At 34.6% G+C, this 27,163-nt stretch overlaps 2 protein-coding genes and 1 long non-coding RNA gene across 4 annotated transcripts; 1 reads left to right on the top strand and 2 right to left on the bottom strand.

The window, feature by feature from the left end:
• Positions 1–7,412: 7,412 nt before the first annotated feature.
• LOC120460259 (uncharacterized) lies at positions 7,413–9,140 on the bottom strand. The gene is made up of 3 exons (XR_005617916.2): positions 8,865–9,140; positions 8,177–8,194; positions 7,413–7,996 (listed from the first exon to the last, which is right to left on the bottom strand). It is a non-coding gene; the product is annotated as an uncharacterized LOC120460259 (long non-coding RNA).
• Positions 9,141–16,001: 6,861 nt separating this feature from the next.
• Positions 16,002–18,804, bottom strand: dynlrb2 (dynein light chain roadblock-type 2). The gene is made up of 5 exons (XM_039648181.2): positions 18,664–18,804; positions 17,473–17,513; positions 17,289–17,364; positions 16,246–16,413; positions 16,002–16,154 (listed from the first exon to the last, which is right to left on the bottom strand). The coding sequence occupies exons 2-5, from the start codon at positions 17,473–17,475 to the stop codon at positions 16,111–16,113; spliced, it is 291 nt and encodes a 96-aa protein (XP_039504115.1). The 5' UTR covers positions 17,476–17,513; positions 18,664–18,804; the 3' UTR covers positions 16,002–16,110.
• fbxo31 (F-box protein 31) lies at positions 18,736–26,591 on the top strand. 2 transcript variants are annotated; one of them, XM_039648179.2, is made up of 10 exons: positions 18,736–19,220; positions 20,891–20,962; positions 21,103–21,189; positions 21,719–21,795; positions 22,428–22,595; positions 22,672–22,746; positions 23,117–23,226; positions 23,325–23,478; positions 24,796–25,112; positions 26,076–26,591. In XM_039648179.2, exons 1-10 carry the CDS (start codon positions 18,815–18,817, stop codon positions 26,296–26,298), a joined length of 1,689 nt encoding a protein of 562 aa, XP_039504113.2. In that variant the 5' UTR covers positions 18,736–18,814; the 3' UTR covers positions 26,299–26,591. The 2 variants fall into 2 exon arrangements, with proteins under 2 accessions (XP_039504113.2, XP_039504114.2); XM_039648180.2 differs by lacking the exon at positions 21,103–21,189 and having other exon boundaries at positions 18,737–19,220.
• The last annotated feature ends 572 nt before the right edge of the window (positions 26,592–27,163 follow it).

Here is a 27,163-nt window from a genome sequence, read left to right as displayed (position 1 = left end):
TGTACCCAAAAGTGCAAATTGGTACCTTAGTGGTACATATTAGCACCTAAAACCTAAACCTAACACCTAAAATGTACATATTAGTACCTAAAATTGACATATTAGCTCATGAAATTGACATATTACCACCTAAAATGGACATATTAGCTCATGAAATGGACATATTAACACCTAAAATAGACATATTAGCTCATAAAATGGACATATTACCTCCTAAAATGGACATATTAGCTCATGAAATTGACATATTAGCACCTAAAATGTACATCTCAGCACCTAAAATGTACATTTTAACAATTAGAATGTACTTATTAGCTCATGAAATAGACAAAAGATTAACTTTTTGAAAAGGTACAGCCCCAGTGACAGCTTTTGTACCTTTTTTTCTGAGAGTGTACCATCCTAGGAAAAAAAAAATATCGCTCCCCAATGTAGATCTACATTTTGCTTTGTTTCGCTCGGACATTTAACGGCGTGTACATACACGCGGATAGCTCAAATTGCGAATAGATAACATGCTACTTGAAAGTGGCTTGTATGTTTATGCAAAAGTCATGATGTCATGTTGTCATTTTGGTAAAAAAAAAAAAATCAAATAAAAAAAAAATCCATTAAAACCTGCCAGCGCGTCCGTCGACCCCAGAGGGTTAATAGTCGTTTATTCATTCGTAGAGGGTTAAGTCATTTATTTAAAGCTTTTATTGACACCAGGCTCAGCAAATTAAACTACAGCACACCAGCTGGTCTGTTCCCAACAATGAGTCGCCCTGACCACTTTCTCATGGGTGGGTGGTCAAAAGTCAGTGACTCCGTGTAACTCCTGCAGGTCAAAGGTTGTGCCCAGGCCAATAAACATCTAAGAGTTGTAATGCTCAGAAGAAATGGGAGATAACCACACACAAAAAAATAATAACTTCACACCGGTTGGACAACTCAATCTACAAAAGAGGGCAAAAAGAAAAGAAACACAACCTAATTTACTTGCTCCTTCATTGGCAATCCTGAGATGATAGGGAACATTTGGCAATAAGAAGTTGTCACCATCCATAATGAAGTACATACATTTGGATGTATGTAAATCGTGATGCTTAATGAAGGCTTTTTAAATCCATCATTCCCCCACATCGTCCTGTTTGTTATTGTTCCTGTCTGACCCCGATCCTCCAGGGGTCATGAACTCAAATAGTGCAGCCTATTCTCCAGAGGCTCCGCTCTTTGAAAAGCCATTCAACCACAATCACACAAGTGACTAGAAAGACAGCGAAAACAATGTGTTGCCGGCAAAAAATAAGCTGATAGTCTTGAGAGTCAGATATCTGAACTAGGGTCTTCTGCACATAAATCAAGAGAAAGAAAAAAGTAATTATTTAGTTTGAAGCCAAATGAGCCAGTTTCGTTTAATGTGTGTAAAGCACAGCATTCTGATTGAAAATTATAAACTCATCAATGTGAAAGAAAGGCTTTTTTTTCATAAACACTTTTTGTTATTCTGGTTGAAACTCTCATATCCTAATAGCAATCAGTGGTATAATTGTTTAAAAAAACATTTATTTACATTTGTTTATCTATCTGGAAGTCACAAGATCAAAACATGTTCGTCCAATCATTGCATGCAGTCCAAATGCATTGAAAAGAGGTCCTACCTGCCTGTCAACTTACGTATTTTCATATCAACATATCACATCACACATAATCAGACACACCACCTGAACTTAAAAAAATAGCTTATGCTGCGTTCATGCCATGTTGTAACTGTAATTAGATTTCAACCCATTTTTATGTGTCAACATTATCAACGCCAAAGTGAATCTGAAGCAGCACAAGTAGAGCTCTGTAAATTGTTTATGTTCATCATTATTGTCATGTGCTTTAAGACATAAGGTCATTTAACTTTGCAGACTCTGCTTTGATTATTATATTATTATTATATTATATTACATTATATTATATTATATTATTATATTGGCCAAAACTAATGCAAAATTTCCAAACCTTTCCCACACCTGGCTACGGAAGCCCTGAACCACAAAAAAAAAAAAAAAAAAAAAAATCTAGTATTTCAACTTTAATCTCGAAACGTTTCGACTTTAATCTCGAAATGCTAGATATTTTTTTTTTACAATTTTTTTATTTATTTCTAGATTAAAGTCGAAACGTTTTGACTTTAATCTCGAAATGCTTTTTTTACGTTGCGGTTCAGGGCTTCCGTACCAAACAGCTTCCCTAGACATATTCTATTCTTCAAAACTAAATCACCCACTTTCCCCTTTACTGATTTCACTACCCACAAAACCCTGTTCTTAGCCAGACTCATTTCTCATCATCACATCAATAGCCAAGCTTCGAAGGTGGCGTCTGTTTACCTGAAGCACCTGCCAGGAGAGATAAGGTGAAATTTACTGTAACTCATCCTGCTCTTCATGCGGTTCTTCTCTCTTCCTTCAACACACTGATGAAACTCATGCCTGTGGCACTGTCACCTAGGGGGGATACACACTTCACTGCAGTGCTTTATGTGTGGGATTTCATAGCATTATGTCAACTGTTAACAATGACAACAAAGCCTGGGTTTGAATCAGCAGAGTAAGGAATCGAAATAGGTGCAATGAAAAACCCTAGTCTACAGACAGAAGTGATGAAATCCTACTACTCTTGTAGTATTGTAGACTCATGGGTGAAATGGAGTCAATACTACAAGAGCAGCTCTGAGCCCTTTCCGTGCATTGCTGCAGAACGCTCACAGCGCGACTCCTACGGCACCGTCATTAGTCTATCTGAGAACACGCCGCCAGGGCAATTTCTCTCCGCTCAGAACCCAATTAAAGCTCTCTGTATGTTTCTCACTCCCAGAGGCCTGTTTGGCAGATGGTACAACCCATCAATGGGCACAGCTGCAGCCCAGACCCTAACAAGCCTGGCATTAGTGCGGGTATTACTGAGATCAGGGTGCTATAGACCTCATCTCCACCTCATTCTGGCCTGTCAGCCATGATTAGCATTTGAGCGTAGATGTGTAACTAAGGTCTATCTATGTGCTCGTAAACACATTCAGATGTGTTTGAATGGACACATAAATGGATAAGGGTTTCGTGTGCCAGAGTCTCACTGCAGATTCAGGCCTTGGCAACTTGTCCGGAGGATTAGAAGCTCCACGCAGCACGATTCCCGCATGATCCGTCCGCAAGACCCTTCCACACACGCTCGTCCTTTCACCTCAGACCTTTGATCGCCTCTTCTTTGTTAATAAAGTCAGTCATGTTGCTAATAAAGCCGGTTATAAAGCCGAATCCGGTTATTAAACAGCTCTCTGGAATACTCGATTCTGATTGGTCAGTCATCACATTGTATGATAACACTAAATTCTAAAATGGAATAAAACATAATAATTTTATTATACATCATTATATATATAAAAAATATTAAAAATGTAATTCTAAAATGCAGTGTTGCCCTTGTCTGTTCAACATATATATATATATATATAGTATAATAATGTGAAATAAATCCAATTATAAATAAATAATAAATGTTTTTAATTAAAATGTAAAATAATCGAGTGTTAGTGAACACACGAAAAATCTGAATCCGTTTATTAAACAGCTCTCTGGAATACTCGATTCTGATTGGTCAGTCATCACATTGTATGATAACACTAAATTCTAAAATGGAATAAAACGTAATAATTTTATTATACATCATTATATATATAAAAAATATTAAAAATTTAATTCTAAAATGCAGTGTTGCCCTTGTCTGTTCAACATATATATATATATATATATATAGTATAATAATGTGAAATAAATCCAATTATAAATAAATAATAAATGTTTTTAATTAAAATGTAAAATAATCGAGTGTTAGTGAACACACGAAAAATCTGAATCCGTTTATTAAACAGCTCTCTGGAATACTCGATTCTGATTGGTCAGTCATCACATTGTATGATAACACTAAATTCTAAAATGGAATAAAACGTAATAATTTTATTATACATCATTATATATATAAAAAATATTAAAAATTTAATTCTAAAATGCAGTGTTGCCCTTGTCTGTTCAACATATATATATATATATATATATATAGTATAATAATGTGAAATAAATCCAATTATAAATAAATAATAAATGTTTTTAATTAAAATGTAAAATAATCGAGTGTTAGTGAACACACGAAAAATCTGAATCCGTTTATTAAACAGCTCTCTGGAATACTCGATTCTGATTGGTCAGTCATCACATTGTATGATAACACTAAATTCTAAAATGGAATAAAACGTAATAATTTTATTATACATCATTATATATATAAAAAATATTAAAAATGTAATTCTAAAATGCAGTGTTGCCCTTGTCTGTTCAACATATATATATATATATATATAGTATAATAATGTGAAATAAATCCAATTATAAATAAATAATAAATGTTTTAAATTAAAATGTAAAATAATCGAGTGTTAGTGAACACACGAAAAATCTGAATCCGTTTATTAAACAGCTCTCTGGAATACTCGATTCTGATTGGTCAGTCATCACATTGTATGATAACACTAAATTCTAAAATGGAATAAAACGTAATAGATTATTTTATTATACATCATTATATATAAAAAAATATGTAATTCTAAAATGGAGTGTTGCCCTTGTCTGTTCAATATATATAGTATAATAATTTGAAATAAATTAAATTATAAATAAATAATACATGTTTTAAATTAAAATGTAAACTAATTTTAAACTAAATTTATTCTATGTATATATTTATATACAAGCATCATTATCCCATTGACAAATTCTTCCAGCCCTCCTCATCCTCCTCCCTCTCCCTTCCTCTATTTCTCCTCTTTCTGTTATAGTTTTTTTTACTTACTTTTTTTTTTTTAACTGTTAAATGCAGCCGAGCCTCGGGTTCAGCAAGCCCAGTTAGTTTACCATTAACCTTGAAGGCTGAATGGGCAGGTGAACTGGTATTAATCAAATATGGTAAATCTAGATATAGAGACTTTCCCAGTGAAATTTTAAAATTTGGTCTAATTGTAAAAGTCAGCTGTTTTTGGGGTGGGCTGGTTCAGGAACTGCTACGTGGAGAGGGGCTTTAGCAACAATATCCATCGCCCATTCCCTCCAGCCATCTGTGCCTGCATCTGAGCCCGGGCTCACAGGCTTCACACTTACCGAGTGTGAAATTAGCATGTGTGTGTGTGTATGTGGAAAAACTCTGAGGGTGGGGGGAGTTTGATTAAATCGGTGTGGTACGTGTGCGTTCTCGGTGGTGTCGTGACTGTGTGAGTGTGTGTTGCGTCCCTGTGGAAGGCACAGGTGTTCGGGTCGACTCTCAGTGGCCTGGAAAGCGTTCGAAGGGAATCCGATCTGTGATGGTCCTCCCCTGAATTATGCTAATTAACCTTCGCCCCCGGAACATCACTCTCCAGTATCAGGGTGAGTTGTTCACGTCAACAAATGGCCGTAATTGAGCATTGAACTTCGCTCGGCAGTTTGTGCAACCTGACCCTTTAACTGTGACCTCTGGTTTTGTGACCACGCTGACATCTGCCTTCAGTTGGGAATTAATCACGGGTTATGTTCGGAACGGAATGCTAGCGCACTGCTTACTGTGGAAAATACACTGCATACTGTATTGTTTTTGGGGTTTTTTTAAGAATGAAAAAACGCTAATAGATACAGAACTATCATAGAACTACATTTTACTGTCCTAAACTAAAGCAGCTGAACAATAAAGAAATATTGCATATCAAAATCATATGGGAATATCAAACTCCAGATATAGCATGCTATTTTTATTCATTTCTTAGCACCATCTTAGCACCATCCCTTGAGATTGATAACATGTCATTTTAATCTAATTTCAGTCACATTTTAAGGGTGTGTGTTATAATAAGTGATGTTAGGATTCATCCTTTTCCTTAAAGCCTTTACCTATTTTTTTATCTCTCCTTTTTCATATTTAAAATGGGTGGGAAAATGGGAATTTGTTTAAAAAATATACTTAAAATTTACTTTAAAAATACTTAGAATTTATATAAACAAATACTTGTAAAAATACATTCTTGTAATATGCTTAATTCATCTTGAAAATGTTGTACGCCACTTGATTTAAATATAGACATAAATGGAATATCTCCTCAAAAATAATGATGACCTTTTAAAATGAAAGTTTGACCAACATAAGAATTTACAGCGGAAATGTCATACGCTTTTGTTCTGGGGGGAAAGCATTCGACATGATAAGCTTCGTTAGATTTAATCAACGCGATTTACAGCAAACTTTATAATTTGAAGAATGTTATAAAAAATCTTAAATTTGTGGTTAAGTAAAAAACAAAAAAGGCCTAACATCCCATGGTCTCGTAAGCAAGACTCCAACTCAGCTAACAGCTCATCCGTCAGCATCTCCAGCTGATTTCTATTAGGAGTAACCATTAGCCCTCTCAGTTCAGCCTTTTACTGCAGGAGTAAGTGAGTGCCAGTGAGATGTCATGTCAAAACCAATCTCACAACAGTCTCCAGAAATGCTTTGTTGTTAGTTTGTGTTAGCATTGTCCTCTAGAATACAAAAGATAAGCGAGAGCCTCTTGAAAAGAGATTGCAATTGTATCCACAATTTCAGGACACACTTAGTTAAACACTAAGGTCAATTCACTCTGCGGTTTACAGGATTCGTAAAACCCAAATGCAGCACCAAGGGTTTTTTTTTTTTTTTTTGCATTATTTTACACCGAAACACAGTGTATGCAAGGTATTTGCACATGACTTTGCATACATTTTGATCTATGAAACAAAATTGTGACAACTAGTCTAAACTTTATTAGTCTATCCCAGCTAAAAACCCCAGCATTGTTGGTCACCAGCATAAGGTATGCTTTGCAAGTGAGGACCAGTATGGGAACCAACATAATGCTTTGCATTCTGGGACCAGTATGGGACACTGGTTACTGGTTTGTTGGTCCCCAGCATGTGAAACAGGAGTGCTGATTGTCTTGCTTGAGAGCATGGCTATGGTCCACCAGCTAAAGCAGCATAAACCAGGACCAACATGGAATTCATGCTGGTTTGTACTGGATTATTTGTACTTGGATTAACTAGTGGTAGGAAAACTGATTAATTTCACCAATCAGTTCATTTGAAATGAACAGTATAACAAATCTTAAAGTCATGTTGAAATCGAAATCGACAATTCATGGGGAATTGATTGGATGGTCTGCTATTGGTGGATCTCATGTGAGTGACAGGTTGGTCTCGCCCTCACACCAGTAAACACATCATCAGACAAGATAAGAGACGCCATTGCAAGAGGGAGGGGAAGTTATTTTGATTAAATATTATATTTGGTCTACTGAATTTAAAAAAAATGTATGCACAGATAAATCATTATTATAAATACTGCGATATTCCAAAAGAAAACTGTGATTTGTGGCAATATAAACAAAATATATGTAATACACATCCCTGATAAATGTTATCAAGCTAAAATATTATGATTATATTGTATTATATTATATTTAAATATTATGTTTAAAACACACATTGTATGGGAAAATAATTGGTATTGATAATTGATGTCCTGGCAGAAAATTTTCCGTTCAGTTTTACAGACATTTCTTTCAACCCTAAAAAACACTGCAATGGATAATTCAAAATACAAAAAATGTCTTCATATTTAAAAAGTACATATTTCTACAGGCGTTTCTTAGAGTGTAAAATTAAATACAATTGTCCACGTCACTCACCTAAATTGCTTAGAGGTATTTGGTACTCTAGATCCATGTTTTCACACATATTCGCCTCTGATAATTATGTCCAGTCTTCAGCCACACGTCAAACATCTGTGTTTCCCGTTCTAATTGGCTCTTGTGGCCTCAGGTTTGTACTCTTGTCCAGGTGTCATAGTGTAGCAGTGAAGATGGGCTGAACTTGAGGCTAATTGGTGTTAATTCTCCATCTGTTGAATAACGAAGCAGAAGCTCTCTGGCCTGAGGCAACATCAACATCATGGTTCAAGAGGTCAGGAAAAATGAATAATAATAATAATAATAAAAACACAAACTATACATCTAAATTAACTAACTTTGTTTGAGTCAAAACTAACATTACTTAATCAGCTTAAAGAGATAGTTCACCCAAAAACAAAAATTAAGTCATTAAATACTCACCCCCATGTTGTTCCAACCCTGTAAGAACACAAATGAAGATATTTTTGATTAAATTTGAGAGGTGGATCACTGCTACATAGGCTGCCTAAGGGATCAAAACTTGATGGCTCAGAAAGTCATTGAAGAAAATGTTTAAATATTCCATGTGACTACAGTGGTTCAAGTATAAGTTTATCAAGCGACGAGAAAAAAAATTGTGCGAAAAAACAAACAAAAATAACGACTTTATTCGACTATTCCTTATCTTCCTTGTAGGCCTGAAACGAGACTTCAAGACGCATACGCGAGAATTACGTCGTCCTTCAACTACTTCAGTTCAGTTCTCGCGCATGCGTCGTGGAAATCTCTTGAACTCTCGTCTCAGGCCCAGAAGGAAGAAAAGGAATTAGCAATTGGACTGTAGCAATTGTAGCTTAGGGATTGTCATTGTTTATTTGTTGTTATGGCATGGTCATTAGTCAATATAGATAGTGCTAACCAGCTTGGATGGACTGCATAATCACTGTCAGCGTAGAATATGAGAAGACAAAACGTTGCTGGCTTAAATTAAGACAATCTAAATGCATGTTTAATCAAGAACAAAGCCGAACATATGTTTGCTAAAGCAAACTTATTGCAAAACACCAAGGTACTAGCCATACAGTAGATGAACCAGCGTTAGCCACGGTGCTAACTTACATGAACTCACCAAGTCACTTGCCCTATTCGCCACTGGTTTTCTTTGACACCACAACTCTAACGTTACTTCTCTCCTCTGCCCATTGTTCCTCCCCGATATCCCCCTGGCTTCTATCTCGCCTCGGAGGCACATAATTATTTGCCTGTGGGCCATCATTGGCATAATCGTCAACATCGCAGAACGCGGTTTCGTCGTTCGCATCCATTGTAACCTGAGCGTGAACTTGAACAGACTCGCTCGCCGATCGTCACTTCCGGTTAGTGCTTAGACGCGGGATTTATTTTATCACAATTTTCCTCACAATATCGTTAATGGCTAAATGTACATATTACTGCAGTTCAGAAAATCTAGTTGTTTTATCATCAATATACACTATGGTATAGGGGTGTCCAACCTGCATGTTGATCTTCAACTGTAACAAAAATGATCTCACATTGTAAAATACAAAATATGCTTAATATTCAATAAGCAAAATATCATTTCTTGTTTTTTTTCTTCATATTTCAGGTTGAAATATGACCTGTAGATGTTCTCGACAGGTTTTGTGATATTCAAAACAGAACAAAGAACGCAATGACACAGCAACATAGCATGAGACAGGACATGAAATATTCAGCACAATATTCAGCATGACAGTAAACATGAGATTCAACCTGATATGTATACGCCTTTACACAAAGTACACACATCACAATATGACAGTAAATAAAGTGTGCGAAGGACTTTTTTCTTTTACAGGTCCATAAGGTCCACGACTGTCAGTTGAACAGTTCTGAGCGCACACAGTGACCATTAGTCTGAGGTAGCATGAGTAAACATGACAGCTGCGAGACCGTCCCTGAGAACACAAACATGACAGCTGTCACACAGTGCTGGAGGATGAGATGGTCAAATGTACAGTACTAGGTGCAATAAAGTGATTAGTGTGATGGCCACTGTTTGTAATGATAAAACTACAGGTCGAATCCAGGTTCAGATGGCGACTGATCTCAGGGAGAGGTCTTAGATGTGTTGAGGTTCTCAAGAAGTTTTCAGCTAGTTTTAGATGAAAGGTCTGAGTCTCATTAGTCATTATGGATGAATCTCACAAAAACTCAAGAACATTTCTGAGATGTAATTCACCACTAAATCAAAAGAAAGAAAATAAATCTTATCAGAATCATTAAGAATTCACACCATATGACATTATTTTGATAACAATAGAAAACATTTCCTCAAATTTATTACAGTAACTTTTGTTTTACTTTTGAGTTTTCTTTGTTATTCTTATAATCCTCAATGATCATTCATGTCAGATTGATTTTAATGTTTATTTTTATTAATAATAGTCTAAATACCTAACAGTTCAGATGATATTTAATGATTTAGAATAATAATATAATAATGTTTATTATATTACTGATTTATATTATTATTATGATTAAATATTAACGGGTCCGATAATATATTATTTTTATTTAGCATAAATGATAAGGAGTTTTGTTTAATCTATTATTCATATATTGATTTGAATGGGAATGTGATTTATTGATTTAAGTAACGTAAATTTTTTATTTCTACTTTTAAATTTTTTTTTGTACTAATCAGTAGAATTGATTGGTAATAGTAATTAGTCAAATATATAAATAATCATTATAAAAATATTTTTAATGATTAGAAAGCTTAGCTTAACAACCACAATAAATGTTATTATATTATATAAACCAAAATTTTGACATTATGGATTTCTGCTGTAGAATTATGTAAAACATTTTTTTTTACATAATTAGTACAAATAATGGACAATTTCAAGTTAGTTTAATTTTTGCATTATACAGTAATGAATTATATATTTTTTGCACAATATTTAGGAACTACAACCTTGCAGTGTTATTTTAATATTATTTATAGAATTTATTAATATTTTTAATTCATTGTATTATTATATTATTAGTTTTCTTTTTACGTGCAAGTTTCAGTAACTTTGTTATGGAAATTTTTATTTGAAAGCTATTTGAAAGTATAAAGCTATTATACATGAAAGCTAAAATTAGCTTTCATTTTAAAGCTAATTTTTATTATTTTTCTGAACAAAATCACACATGAGCAAGACTTCGTGTCAACCTCCGTGTGAGCGACCTCTGACATATATAGCATTTGTAGGTTGCTTTGGATAAAAGCATCAGTTAAATGAATAAATGTAAATGTTGTTTAAGTTTTTCATCCAATACTTATATTTTAGTGCATTTTAGCTTTATTTCAGTTAACAAAACGTTTTTTAAAAGTGAATGGTAAGAATACGGCAAGCTTGCAGTTCAGAGCAGGTTCAGAGGAGCCGGTCTCGAGTGTCCTGCACTGCAGTATCACCTGTCCTCATAACAGCTGTCAGATTAGCAGGTAAAGCACTAAAGTCAACACAGAATACTACACCGTCACTGGAAGGGTCAAGGGTCATATCGCTGCTAGAGCCATTATTCATATTCTGCTTGTTGTTTTATCCATTTGAATACTGAAAATACAAGTTTTTGCCTTTGGACAATTGTAAGTCAGATGAATAAGGGTTCCACGTTGAGTCTCATTCAGTGAAGTTTAATCATTTTTATAAAAAATCATTTTTAATTATTTTTTTATGTGCTTCATATGGTACATTACTAAAATATATATATAATGACAATGTAATAAATAATATGAAATAATATAATATTTAATATGATTGACTGACCATAATAATTACAGTTACACAATAAAAGTCACTTTAAGGGTCAAAACATGTATTAGATAAAAAAATGTGATATTGATATTATTATAGAAAGAATAATTTAAAATAATACATTAAATAGAACAGAATCTGACAACATCAATGAAGTTTATTTTTATAAAATATACAAAAAAAATGTAATATAGATTAATATATATAAAAAATGTAATATAGATTATAAACAAATTAAATGTAATATAATAAATAAATAATATAATATACATTTTTAATTTGACTGAACATGTCTGCATTTGGTCACACCAATAAAAGTCACTTTAAGGGTCAAATAATTTTATTTATATATACATTATTTTAGGTAATAAGTAAATGATATTATAAATAGTTAATATGACTGACTGACTATACTAATATAAGTAACTTAAAGACTCAATTCATATTATTTACAAAATGAACAATTTATTACATTATGTTTATTCTAGAAATACATTAAAATTAATATAATATATAAATAATATAAAATAATAAATATTTAACATGACTGAATCATAGTCATATTTATTATTGTAAATTGAAAATCTAGATATTAAGTTAAGAAAATTGAGACTTTACGCCACTTTACATGTCAAATCGAATTTTAGAAAATAAATAAATAGTATAAAATATTTTATTCAATAATATTTAATAGTCACTTTAGTGGTCAAATTAGGTGCAAATTAGCTTATCCTTAAGCTAACAACTGCACTTTAAAATAACTTTAAGATGCTTTTAAGACTCCGAACTTTCAGAGGATGGAAGCGTCATTATAATATGTACACTAAACTCCAGTTTCTTTTCAGAGAAAGGACCTAAAATACAAAGCCTTTGGTGGGATGATATTATACCTTCACACCAAGTCCAGACAAAAAAAACCACACACACAACTTTGTTGTCTTTCAATGAAGCCGAGTCTTCTCAAAGCCCTCTTCTCTCACTGAAACTGAAGCACTGGTTGACCACACCATTGTTCTCACTAACACCAGATACATATAGAAAACACAAGCAGGGCCTAAAGCAGGCTTGCGTTTAAGTGCTGACATATGACACACAAACAGACAAGGCTCTAATGCTGTTATTAGCGCAATCATTAATCCTCTGCTTAATTATCTTGCCCGGACACACTCTTCACGGGGCTGTGCACAGGAGCTGGTCCCCGAACCACCTGCTGGCTTTTTGCCCCGTGCTGAGAGTGCCAATTGGCAGCACTGGGCATGTAAAGCAGACAGATGGAGGCCGAGCGCAGGTCAGGCACTCCAGCAGTGGGGGAACGCAAGCGGCGGATCGACTGAGTCGCTCTCGCTGACTCCATCGGCTCAGAGGAACCAGATTCATGTACAGATATAGAGTTTAACATTGTTTCAAAAAGATGCAAAATAGGGCTTGGAACTCTTACAAAATAGCCATTAAAACAGTATCATCACAAACTCAGGAAACTAAATATATAGTGTTGTTGTTTTTCTCATTTTTATTTTATAAAGGATGTCAATTTTGCAATCTTTTTTATACGAATTTGGGTCTTAGTTTTCTCTCGTCTCAGGGGAAAATGAGAGAGTGTTGCACGACCATTCAATAGTATAACTGGAGCAATGGAAAGCTTAATGCAAATGGGTGGAGTGTCATTTTACGTCATTGTAGGAGGAAGTGTAAGAGGGGGGGGGGGGGATTTCTGTAAACACTACAAGCACTAGTTCCCACCCTTTCAAACCTGCCCATAGGGGGTTGGGCCTAATGTGCTAACAGACCAATCACAGATCAGTGCCAGTGCGTTTGATTTCACCGGCAGAAACTGTTTGAAAATAAGGATGAAGGTACTGAATATACGCAGACGAATGCATTACTCTTAGAAGAAATGGTTCTATTTAGAACCAGAAATGGTTCCATCCCCTGCTTCATACTCCAAAATGGTTCTATATAGAACCATTTTCTTGGTAAAAGGTTCTATTGGCCATTGCCAAGTATGGAACCCCATGGTTCTATAAGCCAGAGGAACCCTTTTTTTAAGAGTGTATAGAACCTTTTAAGTGTTCCAAATACGTAGCGCTGATAGAACCTTTTAAGGTTCTATATAGAACCTTTTCTTCTAAGAGTGTGGAGGATTGGGATTACACATAGTGTCAGACATCTTTTTTTTTTGGAAGCTAAGCTAGCAGGCTCTTGCTCTGCGGAGAAAGAAAGCTGAGAAGTAACTCCTCCTCTTTTTCCCGGACATGTCCGGCCGTCGATGTCCGGGATTCAGCTTTTGCTTTCTGCAGTCGCCATTCATTGTTTACATGTAAGTTACAGTTTTGTTTCAATCTAACTGAATTCATTCTGATTGGTGAATCTGAATGTAGTGTTTACATGAACGCTAAAAAAGTGATCGGTTGATGTGTTTTAACATTTCTAATTCTGTAAACATAATGAATGGCGACTGTAGAACGCTAAATTGTGGGTGATCTCGAAACACTTTTTCGGCCAGACTCATCACGGAGACTCACTAGACTAGCCTAGCCTAGACCTGCACTATTACTGGTAGGTGTGGCCTCCAAGGGCAGCGAAGCAAGTGCATTCTGGGAGTTGTTGTCTTTCATTCACATAAGCCAAAAATACATTTTACATAGTAATAACAATAACATACATGGAAAAAAAAAACAACAACGGTGGAGTATCCCTTTAACTTGCTGTTTTTTCATACCTCATATTTATTTTATGTTAGACAATTACTCATGAGAACATGACATTTGTGCATTATTTATTTATTTATTTCATTGGATGCCAATTTATAGCCCACCCTATTCATGGAAAGTGCCTTGTATAGATTTCCTGGATTTTCCTAGAACTGCAAGAATAAAAAGCTAAAGGCAGGAAAGGAAAGGAAATGATTGTGTTAGAGTAATTAGCACTAACGTTCTGGCTAAGTTACACTGTTCCTTTCAAAAGACAACACTGACCCTCAGGCAAAACACACACACACACAAACACAACAGCAAATCAGCTGCACATAATGGAGCTTAAACACACGAACCAGCCAAACCTGTAAATCCACCACACTGACCAAATTGAATAACCATTTTTATCCAGCATATATTTCTATTAAATGTGCTTTCTGTTGTTAGCACGGATGGTGTGATGTAGATGATGCGCATATACACCTTATTAGTTTATACTGCAGAAGAGCACAATAAACCAGACCGCTGTCACAGCCCATTAAACCAGCCATTTATCAGAGAAACTAATGAACAGCGATACAAACAATCTGCTTGCTCCTGCCATCTCCTGGAAAACATATGAACTACATTTTGATATAATAATAATATTTTATAAAATTAATTTAAACATTATTTTAAATTCAATTAAATACTACATAGGCCTATAGTAGTTAAAATACATTTTGTCATTATTATTATTAGTAGTAGTTACGGAGGCGTATTGCATTCACTTGCATTCACTTGCATTCCAAAAATTGCTCTGTTTTTCTGAATTAATGAGTTAATTTTTCATGAGAAAAAAAAATGTTGCTCTGTTTTTCTGAATTAACGAGTTCATTTTTCATGAGAAAAAAGTTTTTGCTCTGTTTTTCTGAATTAATGAGTTAATTTTTCATGAGAAAAAAAAATGTGCTCTGTTTTTCTGAATTAATGAGTTAGTTTTTCTTGAGAAAAAAAATTTTTGCTCTGTTTTTCTGAATTAATGAGGTAATTTTTCATGAGAAAATTTATTTTTGCTGTTTTTCTCATTAATTCAGAAAAACAGAGCAAAAAAAAAAAATCCATTAAAAATGAACTCATTAATTCAGAAAAACAGAGCAAAATTTTTTTTCTCATGAAAAATTATGAAAAATTAACTCGTTAATTCAGAAAAACAGAGCAAAAAAAAATTTTTCTCATGAAAAATTAACTAATTAATTCAGAAAAACAGAGCAATTTTTTTTCTCATGAAAAATTAACTCGTTAATTCAGAAAAAGAGTAGATTTTTTTCTTCAAGTGAATGCAATACGCCTCCGTAAGTAGTACTATATAAAATAATATATATAACATAATAATTATTGAATGAAATATATATAATAAATAATATTAATTAAATACTGTATAATAATAATATATATTATAAATAATATTAATTAAAAACCATTTTCATTGTTATTATTAGTAGAAATAGTACAATATAAAATAAAAGATAATATAATAACAATATAATAACTGTATAAAATATAACAGTTTTATACACAAACACACACACACATATAGCCTCTCTCTCTCTCCCTATATATATATATATATATATATATATATATATATATCAGCCATGGCAAAACTGTCACCTCAGAGGTCCTTAAAACACTCCATTATAAAGACAGCAAATCACTTATTCATTGACGACTTGACATGCAATCAATAACAATGCACAATCAAAAGTTTTAATAAAACGACTTGTTTGTATTATTTTAAAAGCTATTCACTAGACTAAATGATATACTTGTTTAGGGCAGTGCACAAACAAAGTTACATGTATTAAAGAATATAATTTAGTGAGTATGCCATCTATTCAGTTGGGCTCTGGATGACAATCATCAGGAATTCTTTATCTGGAAGAGAATAGGGAAAAGGTGAGAGCTGCGGTATATGAGTGCTTTAACAGCCTGATAAGTAAGAAGGGCTGATAATGCGCTGACCCACCTGGCGCCACCATGATCTCGTGTTTCTTGGACCTGATGCGCAGAAACGTCAGGTCGTTCTGGGGGTCGATGTCTCTGATCGTACTCCTGGCTTTCATAGTCAGCTGATGCAGCAGTCCTACATACTGCACCGTCGTCGAGTTGTCTAGGGTCGTTCTGATGGGAATGCCTGGAAATGACCAGGTTAAGATCAATGGAATTACAGCAAACAAACTAGTTTGACACTTTTATTGTATTTATCATAAAAAAAAACGTATTTAGAAGCTGCTTAATCCTGATAAACCCTCAGTTTCTTCATCACTATTGTTGATTATTTAGCATGACTCAACCATATTATGTGATATTATTATATTATATCCATTCTCTATACCATCTTATCCCATGTAGCTTTGTAAAATATTGTATTATCCATTCTCTACCAGCTTATTGTCAAAGTCATCGTCTGCACCAGTCTGTCTGTCATCACTACACTTCCCTCAACTGGATCTCCTCAACTGAACTCACTTCCTCATTAGCCACCTGTTTTTGGTCATGATCATCTGTGTCACCAGTCCTCACCTCGTTATTGTTCATTTCTGTATTTAGTTTCCTTCAGTTCAGTTAGTCTTTGGCGTCTATGTATACTTGTGTGAAATGAAGTCCTGGAATGTTTCCCTTGATTCCTGTAAGACTAGTTTGTTAATGTTGAGTTCCTTTCGTCCTTGTCTTCTGCATCCTGCACAACGCCTGACACTTATCCTATGTAGGATTGTAAAATGTAATATTATATCCATTCTCTAGTCTATACCATCTTATCCCATGTAGAATGTAAAATGTTGTATTATGTTAATTATATTGGTTTATTGTACTGTATGATATTACATTAGCCATCTATACCAGCTTATCCTATGGGTTTTGTAAAATATTATATATAATATTTTATTATCCATTTTCTATACCAGATTATCCCATGTAGTTTTGTAAAATTGTATAATATAAATATAACAGTTAATGTAACTATAGTAAAAACATGTTAAATTGTGATTAGGCCTAAGTTAACGTTACCTTCTGCGTTAACGACTATTGAGCCAATAACACCTTTATAGCCTTGAATCCTCTTTAAAGTGTCTTCGACTTCAGCCTTTAGAGATGAACAAAACAGTTAGGCAGATTAATACACGATTCTAAGACATACATATAATTTGTACGAATAACTGACCAAAAATATAGCTCAAATGAAGTAATTTACCATATCGCAGCACAGGTGAGTCGTCCGTTGGTTCCTCGTTGCTACGGAAACAGAAGTAAATAAAGTTGAAACCATAGGTTGAAACATGATCCACTAATGAACTCGTCTTCAAGAATACCTTTTTTATTCCGTTATTATATTGTTTATATTAATGTTGTTGACTCAGTCGACAGGCAGAAAATGATTTAGGCTGTTAAAACTTGTGTACACAGTAGGGTTAGTTTTCTCAGCGCTAATGAGTCATAGGTCATCATGAGTTAGTGGATGACTAGACTACAGTCGTTTGTGGTTGCAGGATATTTTAATCAATGTGCAGTTATTACATGTGTTTTATATTATAACAACACATTTTGATAAACTTATCCAGTGAAAGTAAAAAAAATATATATATACAAATAGGCTACATATTGTTATTTGAGTGTTTGACTTTTATTTAGCCGACGGCGCCCCCTACAGGATACTAATTTTACAATACTTTTATTCAATCTTATCTATTTTCTTTCGCTATGACCGAATAACACACAAAAGCAACGAATGCGTTTTAACAATTTAAAACTGATATCTAAATTGTTATATCCTGTTAACTGCTTTAGTGTTTACTTTTTTAGTAGATAATATCCAATCGTCTGATTTGATTTCTGGAGGATCACGTGACACTGAAGACTGGAGTAACGATGCTGAAAATATTCAGCTTTACCTCAAAGGAATTAATTACATTTTAAGTTAAATTAAAATTGAAAACCGTTATTTTAAATTGTAATAATACATTTTTTTACAATACAGTTTTTCCCTTGTTTTTTTTTTTTTTTTTTTTGATCAAATAAATGCAGGCTTGAAAAGGACAAGAGACTAATTTCAAAAACATAAACAACATATGTTTCCAAACTTTTGACTGGTAATACATACAGAAATATGTAATTTATAAGTATAATAAATAAATTATGTTGTTAATAAATTATATAAATTAAAATTATCTTGATTTCCTCCTCAATGTTTACATATCTGCTTATCACAGTTGCGCACATTTAACCAGCAGATGTCGCTAGCATGCATTTTTTCAAAATAAAACGAGAATTTTGATCACGAGAAAAATATTCTTTCTTTTTAATACATACATGTGTCATTGCTTTTAAATCTGGCTTTAATATTTAAATCTTTTTTTTTTTGATTAATGTAAATATTTTTGCTAACCTGGCCTCTCTGTAACCAATCACGGCAACAGTGCAGCGTGCAGCGCGAATGCGTCACGTGAAGACGCCCAGGCACGCGCACGCGCACGCACGTCCCGGAGGAGCTATGCAGAACAGGTGACTGACAGCAGTGGTTGTGCGGTGATGATGTAATGTTGCTACAGATGGCGGTGTGTGCCAGGCTCTGTGGAGTGGGTCAGTCGCGGCGGTGCCGAAGGCGGCAGAGGCACAGCCAGGACCAGAACAGCGACTCCGAGGTGGACATGGACGAGGAGGAGGAAGAGGAGAGGGTCGTGGGCAAAATGAAAGACGAGCCCAATGGCAGCAGCTGTCAGAACAGGCGCGGCGCGGGGCCTAGCGGGGCCGGGGGACTCTGCGGTTCTGCGGACTCTGCTGGGCCTCCACACCCTCAGTCACTGCTGGATCTTCCGCCGGAGCTTCTGGTGCAGATCTTCTCTTCTCTGCCCGGCACTGCGCTACCCAACCTGGCGCTGGTGTGCAAGAAAGTCAGGCAGATTCTCAACACGGAAACAATCTGGAGGAGAAGATGCACAGAGGGTAATGATGAGTAAAACCATTTGGGTTTTATATAGTAGTGGCTTTATGTTTATGTAGTGGCGTCGATCGGCTTATAAACACACGCGCACGCGCACACACACACACACACACGCGTATATTATGACACCGACTCATAAACACACACACACGCGCGTATGTGTATAGGTGTCTGTGCCATGACGGTTATTGTTTTGCCTGGATTTATCATGTTGTTCAAAACAATTGTATCAATCAAAACTTTGATTCGGATATGTTTTTTGTGGGTCAGAAAATCAACCAGAAATTGTCAAGTTTGCCAAGTGAGACATGATCCTGGATCAACATTGATACTTAAACAACACTCATATTTCTATGTATGTGAGTGTGTGTATTAAACCTGACAAAAAAGAGATGTTGTAAGGAGTTTTTCATAAGTTTTTGTATTATTATTTTCAATCATATTATTATATATTTTTAAATATAATTAATTATTATTTCTTATTTGTAATTTATTATTTATACAATATTTGAAAAACATTTGCCCCCAGGAAGCCATTTTCCTTTCATTTCGTATGATCAGAAAACCATATAACAAAAAACATAAATTACTTTTTTTTAACCTTGTGACTAAAAGGTCATAATTTTTTTTTAAATATATCTTGACCTTCTCACATAATGATTGAATTGTGTACATTTGCATATAATCAGTTATAGAGTCATTCAAATAAAAGGTTGTTTTTTTTAGAAAATCTTATAAAACATTTTTTTTAATGTATGACACCAACATTAATACAAATATTAAACCATTTTGAGCCCGATTCAGACCGTTAACGAACAAGAGGATTTTACTGAACGGATTTCAAGCGCAGACTTTACAAGCACGGATTTCATAGGACGTTTAATGTTTTAATGTTTAATTTTCAGGAAAAGTGTTGAACATATATATATTTTAACCTCTTAAGTATGTCAGCCTTAGGACAAACTTTTTCCGGGGTGTAAAGAACAGAGACGACAACTCTTCCTCTTCTCTAGCAGCATGTTTGTGCTCAAACAGCAACATTACACACTAACTAAAGTTTAAAAGTCAAATCATAATCAAATTCTAATTTTATTTTAATATGTTTGCGTGTCAGTGTGTTGCTATAAAATGAAATGCATTATGTACATACTGTGGGCTGGTGCATAAGTCACGTGATTGGCCAAAACTGTTGGTGGGAAAGTCCTGATAAAATATTCAGGGGTCTGGATTCTTAGATTAAGCAAGAATTAGGCTTTAGTTAGTAGATTTATAAACGTGCCTTAGAAAAGAGAAGAAACATTGCTGGTGTGCATCTTGAAACAAAACAATGGCACCGACATATTTTAAGATGTGTCGGTGCAAGTTACTTTCAGTTAAAACAGCTCAAGCATACATTTTAGTCTGGGACTTGGCTTAAGCCTCGTCTGTGTGTTGATAAGTGACCCAGTGTCTTATCTCAGATCTTACAGTTATTACATAAGCATATGTTTAACAGGCCCTAACACTACTGCAATAAAGTCAAATAGAGAACTGTACACAAACGTAAAAGTTTGCTCAGGAACTATGTGCATTCAGTTTGTGTGTAAACTGCAAGATAGTCAATAGACCAGTAAGTTAGTTGACATGTTTTTGCTCTACATGATTGTTTTATTGGTTCTTGCTCTTCTTTCAGAATTCGGTATGAGAGATGACCTGCGGAAGATGGAGACTGTGGGAATGTCGAGCCGAGATCTGTATGTGAAACGTAAGTAAATCTACTGTAACCACAAAAGCCTAAAGAACTCCCATGCGAGTGTCTCACACTGCCTTGAGTGTCAGTCCGCTATTGTCCTCCTTTGCCTCTCCTCTCTTCCTGTGGCGCGCTGACCCTGCGTACCTCTCCAGGTGTGAACCCGCAGGTGAAGTCGGGACGCTTTATGAAGCTCCTCCCTGATTATGAGCACATGGACTATCGGGACGTGTACACACACTGTATGTACTGTTCGTGTGAGAAGGCAAATCACTGCCTGTGGCTGAAGATGCTCTTTGCTAATGATGTTTTGTTCCAGGTTCATTGCAAGTTAAACTGTCGGAACATGATATCCATCAACTAAATATAAAAATAATGTTATCCTAAAGGTTCCTAATTTAGTTTTAAAGGTCTCCTACAATGAAATTGGGACACAGCCTTGTTTGGGACAAATTGATCTGAAAGCAGCACAAGGGCAGCTTCTGCACGTGTGTGTCCTGCATGCGTGTGTGATAGACACAGGATAGCAAGGGCTGTGCTAACATCAGCTGACTGTGAGAAATGCGTTTTTAGCCATCTAACTCCAGGAAGAGTTTTTTGTTATTTGGTTTCCAAGTTAAAAAAAGTTGCATATGCTCACACACTCAACATGCATTCATGAGTTCATGCAGAAATGGCCTTGCGGTGATATCACCCCATCTAACGTTCTTCTGGGTCTGTTGTGTGCATATTTGTGACACACGAATGTCATGATTTGTATTTGTTTTCTAGTGTTACATCCCTATAGACACATCCTGGGTCTCTGGCAGCCTGATATCGGCCCGTATGGAGGACTGCTGAATGTGGTGGTAAGACTGAGATCACACACAAAAAAAAGATTTCAGTTTGTAATTATACTTGCAGATAATTTAATATTAATGAAATAAAGAGAGTAGACTTTCATGACTTTGTTTCTTAGTCGACTTCCCAGTCTAGTTAAGTTTGACTTTTAAATACTTTTTAAATCATTGTTTTATTAATTTACACTTTAACCATACACAATATAACTATGAAATTATAAATAAAGTGTAAACTTAAGTCCCAAATAAGTTGGTAAAAATATTTTAGTATGAGTATATTATTTCTATAAAAAGTGTCGGACAAATGAAACTAATTTATTACATTTCATCCTCGCCACATTTGTTTTGGTCTGTGTATTTCATACTCGCCCTGTTGAGGCGGCTTTGGTCCATTTCAGTCCAAAAATCATGTATGGATGCATATTTTGAAAATCCACTTGGAATAGGATACTATTTTTAATGTTTGATTTGGGATATGCTGCATAGTATATATCACCCAATAGCTTGTCAACTTTAAAACTGTAAATGTTATGTATATATTAAAAAACCCTTTGAATCAAATACAATTATAGTATAATATATATATATGATGACCACACACATTAAATGTACAAGTGACTTTCTTGCTTTGATCATTTTAGGTTGATGGTCTATTCATCATAGGCTGGATGTATTTACCACCCCATGATCCCCGTGTGGAGGACCCCATGCGTAGGCGGCCCCTTTTCCGTATACATATGTGGGAGAAAAACAAAGCCACAGTGGAATGTATGTACGGACATAAGGGCCCTCATAAAGGAGACATTCAGGTAAAATGTACCATAATCAACCATAATGGACAAATTGAGCCACAGTTTTTACAAAATCGTGCCTTTTTTTTTCCAGACTGTGAAGAAAGATGAATTTTCCACCAAATGCAACCAGACCGATCACCATCGGATGCCTGGGGGAAGGCAAGAGGTACTGTACAGTAGGAAAACCGACATTTATGATGGCAATGTAGCTTTGTTGACGACGTTGAATTAGAAATGCATATTTCCGAGGATGTGAACAGCTCCGAGTACATTTACATTTATGCATTTGGCAGCAACATTTCAAGGTACACATTTACATTCTTATCAGTGCTTGCTTGCCCTTCTTGGATGCCCTTCCAATTATCTCTTTAAGGTGACGGTTACATTGTTTTTACTCAAATAAGTACTATGAATTAACTGCATGTAATCACTGTTATGGTTAGTTACTTGTAATTATGCACAGTGTCTTTTATTTCTTCATATGACACAATATGTACGTAAATACCACGGCACACCTCTTCCATGTGCTTGTGCAGGAATTCAGAACATGGTTGGAGGAGGAGTGGGGACGAACGCTGGAGGACATTTTCCACGAGCACATGCAGGAGTTGATCCTCATGAAGTTCATTTACACCAGCCAATACGAGCAAGTCTCCTTCATGACCTCTTCTCACCCAAACACATTCATCTGCCCAGTTACATTTGCGTTTCGTGTGTTTTAAAGGCGTGTTTGTTTGGTTTCAGTAATTGCCTGACATACCGGCGGATCTATCTGCCCCCGTGCCTCCCTTCAGACCTCCTGCAGCCGGGCCTCTTCAAAGGGACGTACGGCAGTCACGGCCTGGAGATTATCATGCTGAGCTTCCATGGCTCCAAGGCCAAAGCCACCAAACTTACTGTGAGTTATCCATAGGTACAGCTGTCGTGATGCCAGGCAATCGTCACAAGAGTCATTTGTTGTTGACTCTTAAGCATGGAAATAAATATAAAGTTAGCACAAGCTGTTGACACACTAAGGCTCGCATATTCACTTTATTTGAATGGGTAATTACTGCACAAGGTTAGTTCTATATAGGATGATCTATATTTGGCATGATGTCACTCTAATGTGACCCACCTGCGTCAGTCACACCACTTCACCTTACATTTATGAAACCTCTCCCTCACTTTTTTATGAGGACTGTGAGTTCAGACATACGTATGTTCTTTTGTCACAAACTATTTTTTTTACCTATAAAATAGTAGGGAAGTATGTGATTTTGGTTTTAATTATATTTTATGTGATTTATATATATGTGAAAAAGCATGTTTAATTTAATAAGAACAAGCATTGACTACTTGCATCTTTGGGTCTACAATTACATTGTACAGATAAATACATAGAACATTTATGCATTTAAGGAATAATATGTAAATTGCAAATGTTTGATGCACAATTTCATTATTAAAAATACTGTTTTTCACACTTATAATAATATTATTATCTAAAGTAATATTATTTTGAAAAAGTTATTATGAATGGTTAATTATTAAAATAATAATTAACAGTAATTTTATATGAATAATAATGCATTAAATTCTGAATAATTTATTTAAATTATTTTATAACTTATTATAAAACCAAAAATAAGCATTTTTGAGTCATTTTAACATTTTAAATAATATATTCGTATACATGACCATAGTTTATAAGTTTATTATTATTATGTTGTTGTTATGTATAATAAATATAAGAAATAATACATTTAATAAATTCTTTGTTAGTACTTGTTAAATTCAATACTCACATATACAAAATAAATACATTGATTTAAACATTATGTAAGTAATAATACAGACATAATTATAAGAATTAGATTTATAATTATTTTTTTTTGCAATATTAGTGGTTGAAATTATTTGAATAGTTGGAATGAATATCAGGAGAAAAGTTGAGCGCTTCCAGATCTTACCGTAGATCGTAGGTGATACAATAAGGTGTTAATGATTCAAAAGATTAAATTGTTATTTTAAAATGATATTTACAATGTTCACTTTGTTTTCATATTGTCTCCAACCCAAATAATACATAATAAATGAATAAATAATATAAATACCATGTTTTCCCCAAATTGTTCAGCTCTAAAACTTTACAAAGGTTCAAGCTAAGGCTTGAACAACGTCTATATCATGTCTTATTTTGCTTGCTGATCACCTCACTTGTTTGTTTTTGTAGGGGGACCCCAATGTCCCGGCAGGTCAGCTGACGTTAGAAGTCGACCTGAACCGGCCGGTGCGTCTACCGGACCTGGAGACCCAGCGCAACATGGAGGAGCTGTCCCGTCTGGTGCGGGGGGTGCACGAGGAGGCCCAGAGCGACTCACAGGGTCGGGACGTCCCAGCAGAGGTTGCAGAGGGGGCGGAGGGCTCAGATTCAGCGCCCCCTGCTGGAGCGGAGGGGGTCGAGCCGGGAGAACCTGAACCTCAACCTTTCGTGCTGCCTCTGGGAGTCATGGCCCGTAATGAAGTGTACCCTCGCACCTGCAAGAAGTGGTGAGTCCTAGAAAATATATCAATAAATAGAATTAAACAATTTCAATCAATTCACTATTTTAATTTGTTAAAGTGAATAACTTTATTTTTTTATTTTGTTTATACAATATGAAATATTAACAATTTATAATATTATAATATATATTTCTATACAATTTTTTTATTAAACAATCATTATTATGGTCCATATAAAATAATAGAAAATAGAAAAGAAAATGCTTAAATTAAAATGTTATGTTACTTAGTATATTGTTATATTCATTTTTAGATACTATTATTATAATCTATGAGTAATAATTTAATTATATATAAATATAATATATATATTGTCATATATGAATATTGTTATTTATTTTATGTATATACAATATACAATTTTATTTATATGACATAAGTATATTATTATATTATATATTTCTATGCAGAAATACTACCTAAAAATGAACTACCTAAATTTATTAAACAATTAAAATAAATGTAAATTGTAAATATTAAATGAAATATAAAGATTATATAAAAGAAAATTATTTTAGGTTTAATTAAATGAAAATATTATATTATATTAATTAGTATATTCTATTAAATCATTTTTAGTTATTTACATTAATGAATATATTAAATATAAATTTAATTTACAAAATAAAATATTACATAACATTTTTATTTATAAAATATTAATTTAATGCATTTTATATTATATTACATTATACTAAATATAATAAATAACCGTTTTTTTTTAAATTTACATTTTTAACTTGATTATTATATATTAAATGTATGTTTATATGATACATATAATTTGTGTGTGTATATAAAACATTAATTTAAAGTACACTTGAAAATAATTAAAATGTAATTAATTTCATAAATATAATTAATTTTATAAACATTATTATTACATGAATAATATGAATCGAGGCAATCATTTTACATAATTTGATTCTGATCTGGATTTTCCTTCAGTTTTTACGGGACAGGCCTGATCGCGGGTCACGGCTTCACGAGTCCGGAGCGCACGCCGGGTCTGTTCGTCCTGTTCGATGGCGACCGCTTTGGCTTCATCTGGCTGGAGCTCAAGTCCTTCAGCCTGTACAGCCGGCTGAGCGACCAGCTGCCCCACGCTCAGGCCCCCAGCATGCAGCGCTTCGAGGCCATGCTCCGCAACATGCAGTCGTGGACATCCTGATAGCCGACTCACACTACTGTAGCCATCAGGCACACACTCTGGTATTGCGCTCTCCGCCAGACAGACACACACACACACACACACACACACACACAGGCTTGCATCCGCACAGCTGTATTCACAGCCACACGCCCATACGGTTGTATTATATTAGGCCTTTCTTATCAGCTTTTTAATTAAGTTATTTTTGTAACCTGAAAATGGCGCCGAATATGACGACAATGTGAAAACTCACCTGTATACTCTGCTGAGCGTGCCTCTGAGACCTTTATTCACTCCAAAACCTGTGCTTTTGTGCTTTAGAAAAATACTTTAAGTGCTTGTCTTCAGTGTGGCGACATCTGACGAATTTTATCCCGTTTACTTCTTTTGTTTTTCTTTATCAGTAACATTTACAACTGCTTCTATTTTTTCGCCAACTTTCATTGAAAACGAATGACTTTCAGACGCTCCGTCTGTGTTTTAAGAAACCCTTTACGTTATATTCATCACACTGTTCCAAGCGAGTAGCTGATTGGTTATCCGCCAAATTTAACGACCGTCTCATTATGTCATGATAGTGCTTCTGTTCATCTAGCTGTGCAGCTCTCTTCCAAGTGCTCTTCCTTACGCAGATGATTATCAGAGGCACAATTCCTCTGACTATACTTTTGTATTTGACCGCAGCATTACTAGCAATTGAAAATGAAAAAAAATTAAAAATCACTATAATGTAAAGTGAATATATATGTAAATGCATTGGAAATATTTAAACATTTATCAATATATTTCAGCTTTGTTTTAAGAATGATTGTATATATGGTCGACAAACTAATTTAAGTATTATCGCCTGTGTTTACAAGTTGTGATAATTGTGATAAAAGTG

Source organism: Pimephales promelas, chromosome 25 (assembly GCF_988280905.1).
Source record: "Pimephales promelas chromosome 25, fPimPro1.hap1.1, whole genome shotgun sequence".
NCBI classification, from domain to species: domain Eukaryota; kingdom Metazoa; phylum Chordata; class Actinopteri; order Cypriniformes; family Leuciscidae; genus Pimephales; species Pimephales promelas.
Note: the sequence above shows the minus strand (reverse complement) of the source record. Positions and strands in the feature narration are given on the sequence as shown.

Coding starts and splice junctions, on each gene's coding strand:
- dynlrb2 (XM_039648181.2), bottom strand. Junction 16,414..17,288: donor AATAGTCGTTAACGCAGAAG/GTAACGTTAACT, acceptor GGTCATTTCCAG/GCATTCCCATCAGAACGACC. Junction 16,155..16,245: donor CGAGATCATGGTGGCGCCAG/GTGGGTCAGCGC, acceptor ATTCTCTTCCAG/ATAAAGAATTCCTGATGATT.
- fbxo31 (XM_039648179.2), top strand. CDS start 18,815: ATGTTGCTACAGATGGCGGTGTGTGCCAGGCTCTGTGGAGTGGGTCAG. Junction 20,963..21,102: donor CCGAGATCTGTATGTGAAAC/GTAAGTAAATCT, acceptor GTACCTCTCCAG/GTGTGAACCCGCAGGTGAAG. Junction 22,596..22,671: donor CTCATAAAGGAGACATTCAG/GTAAAATGTACC, acceptor TTTTTTTTCCAG/ACTGTGAAGAAAGATGAATT.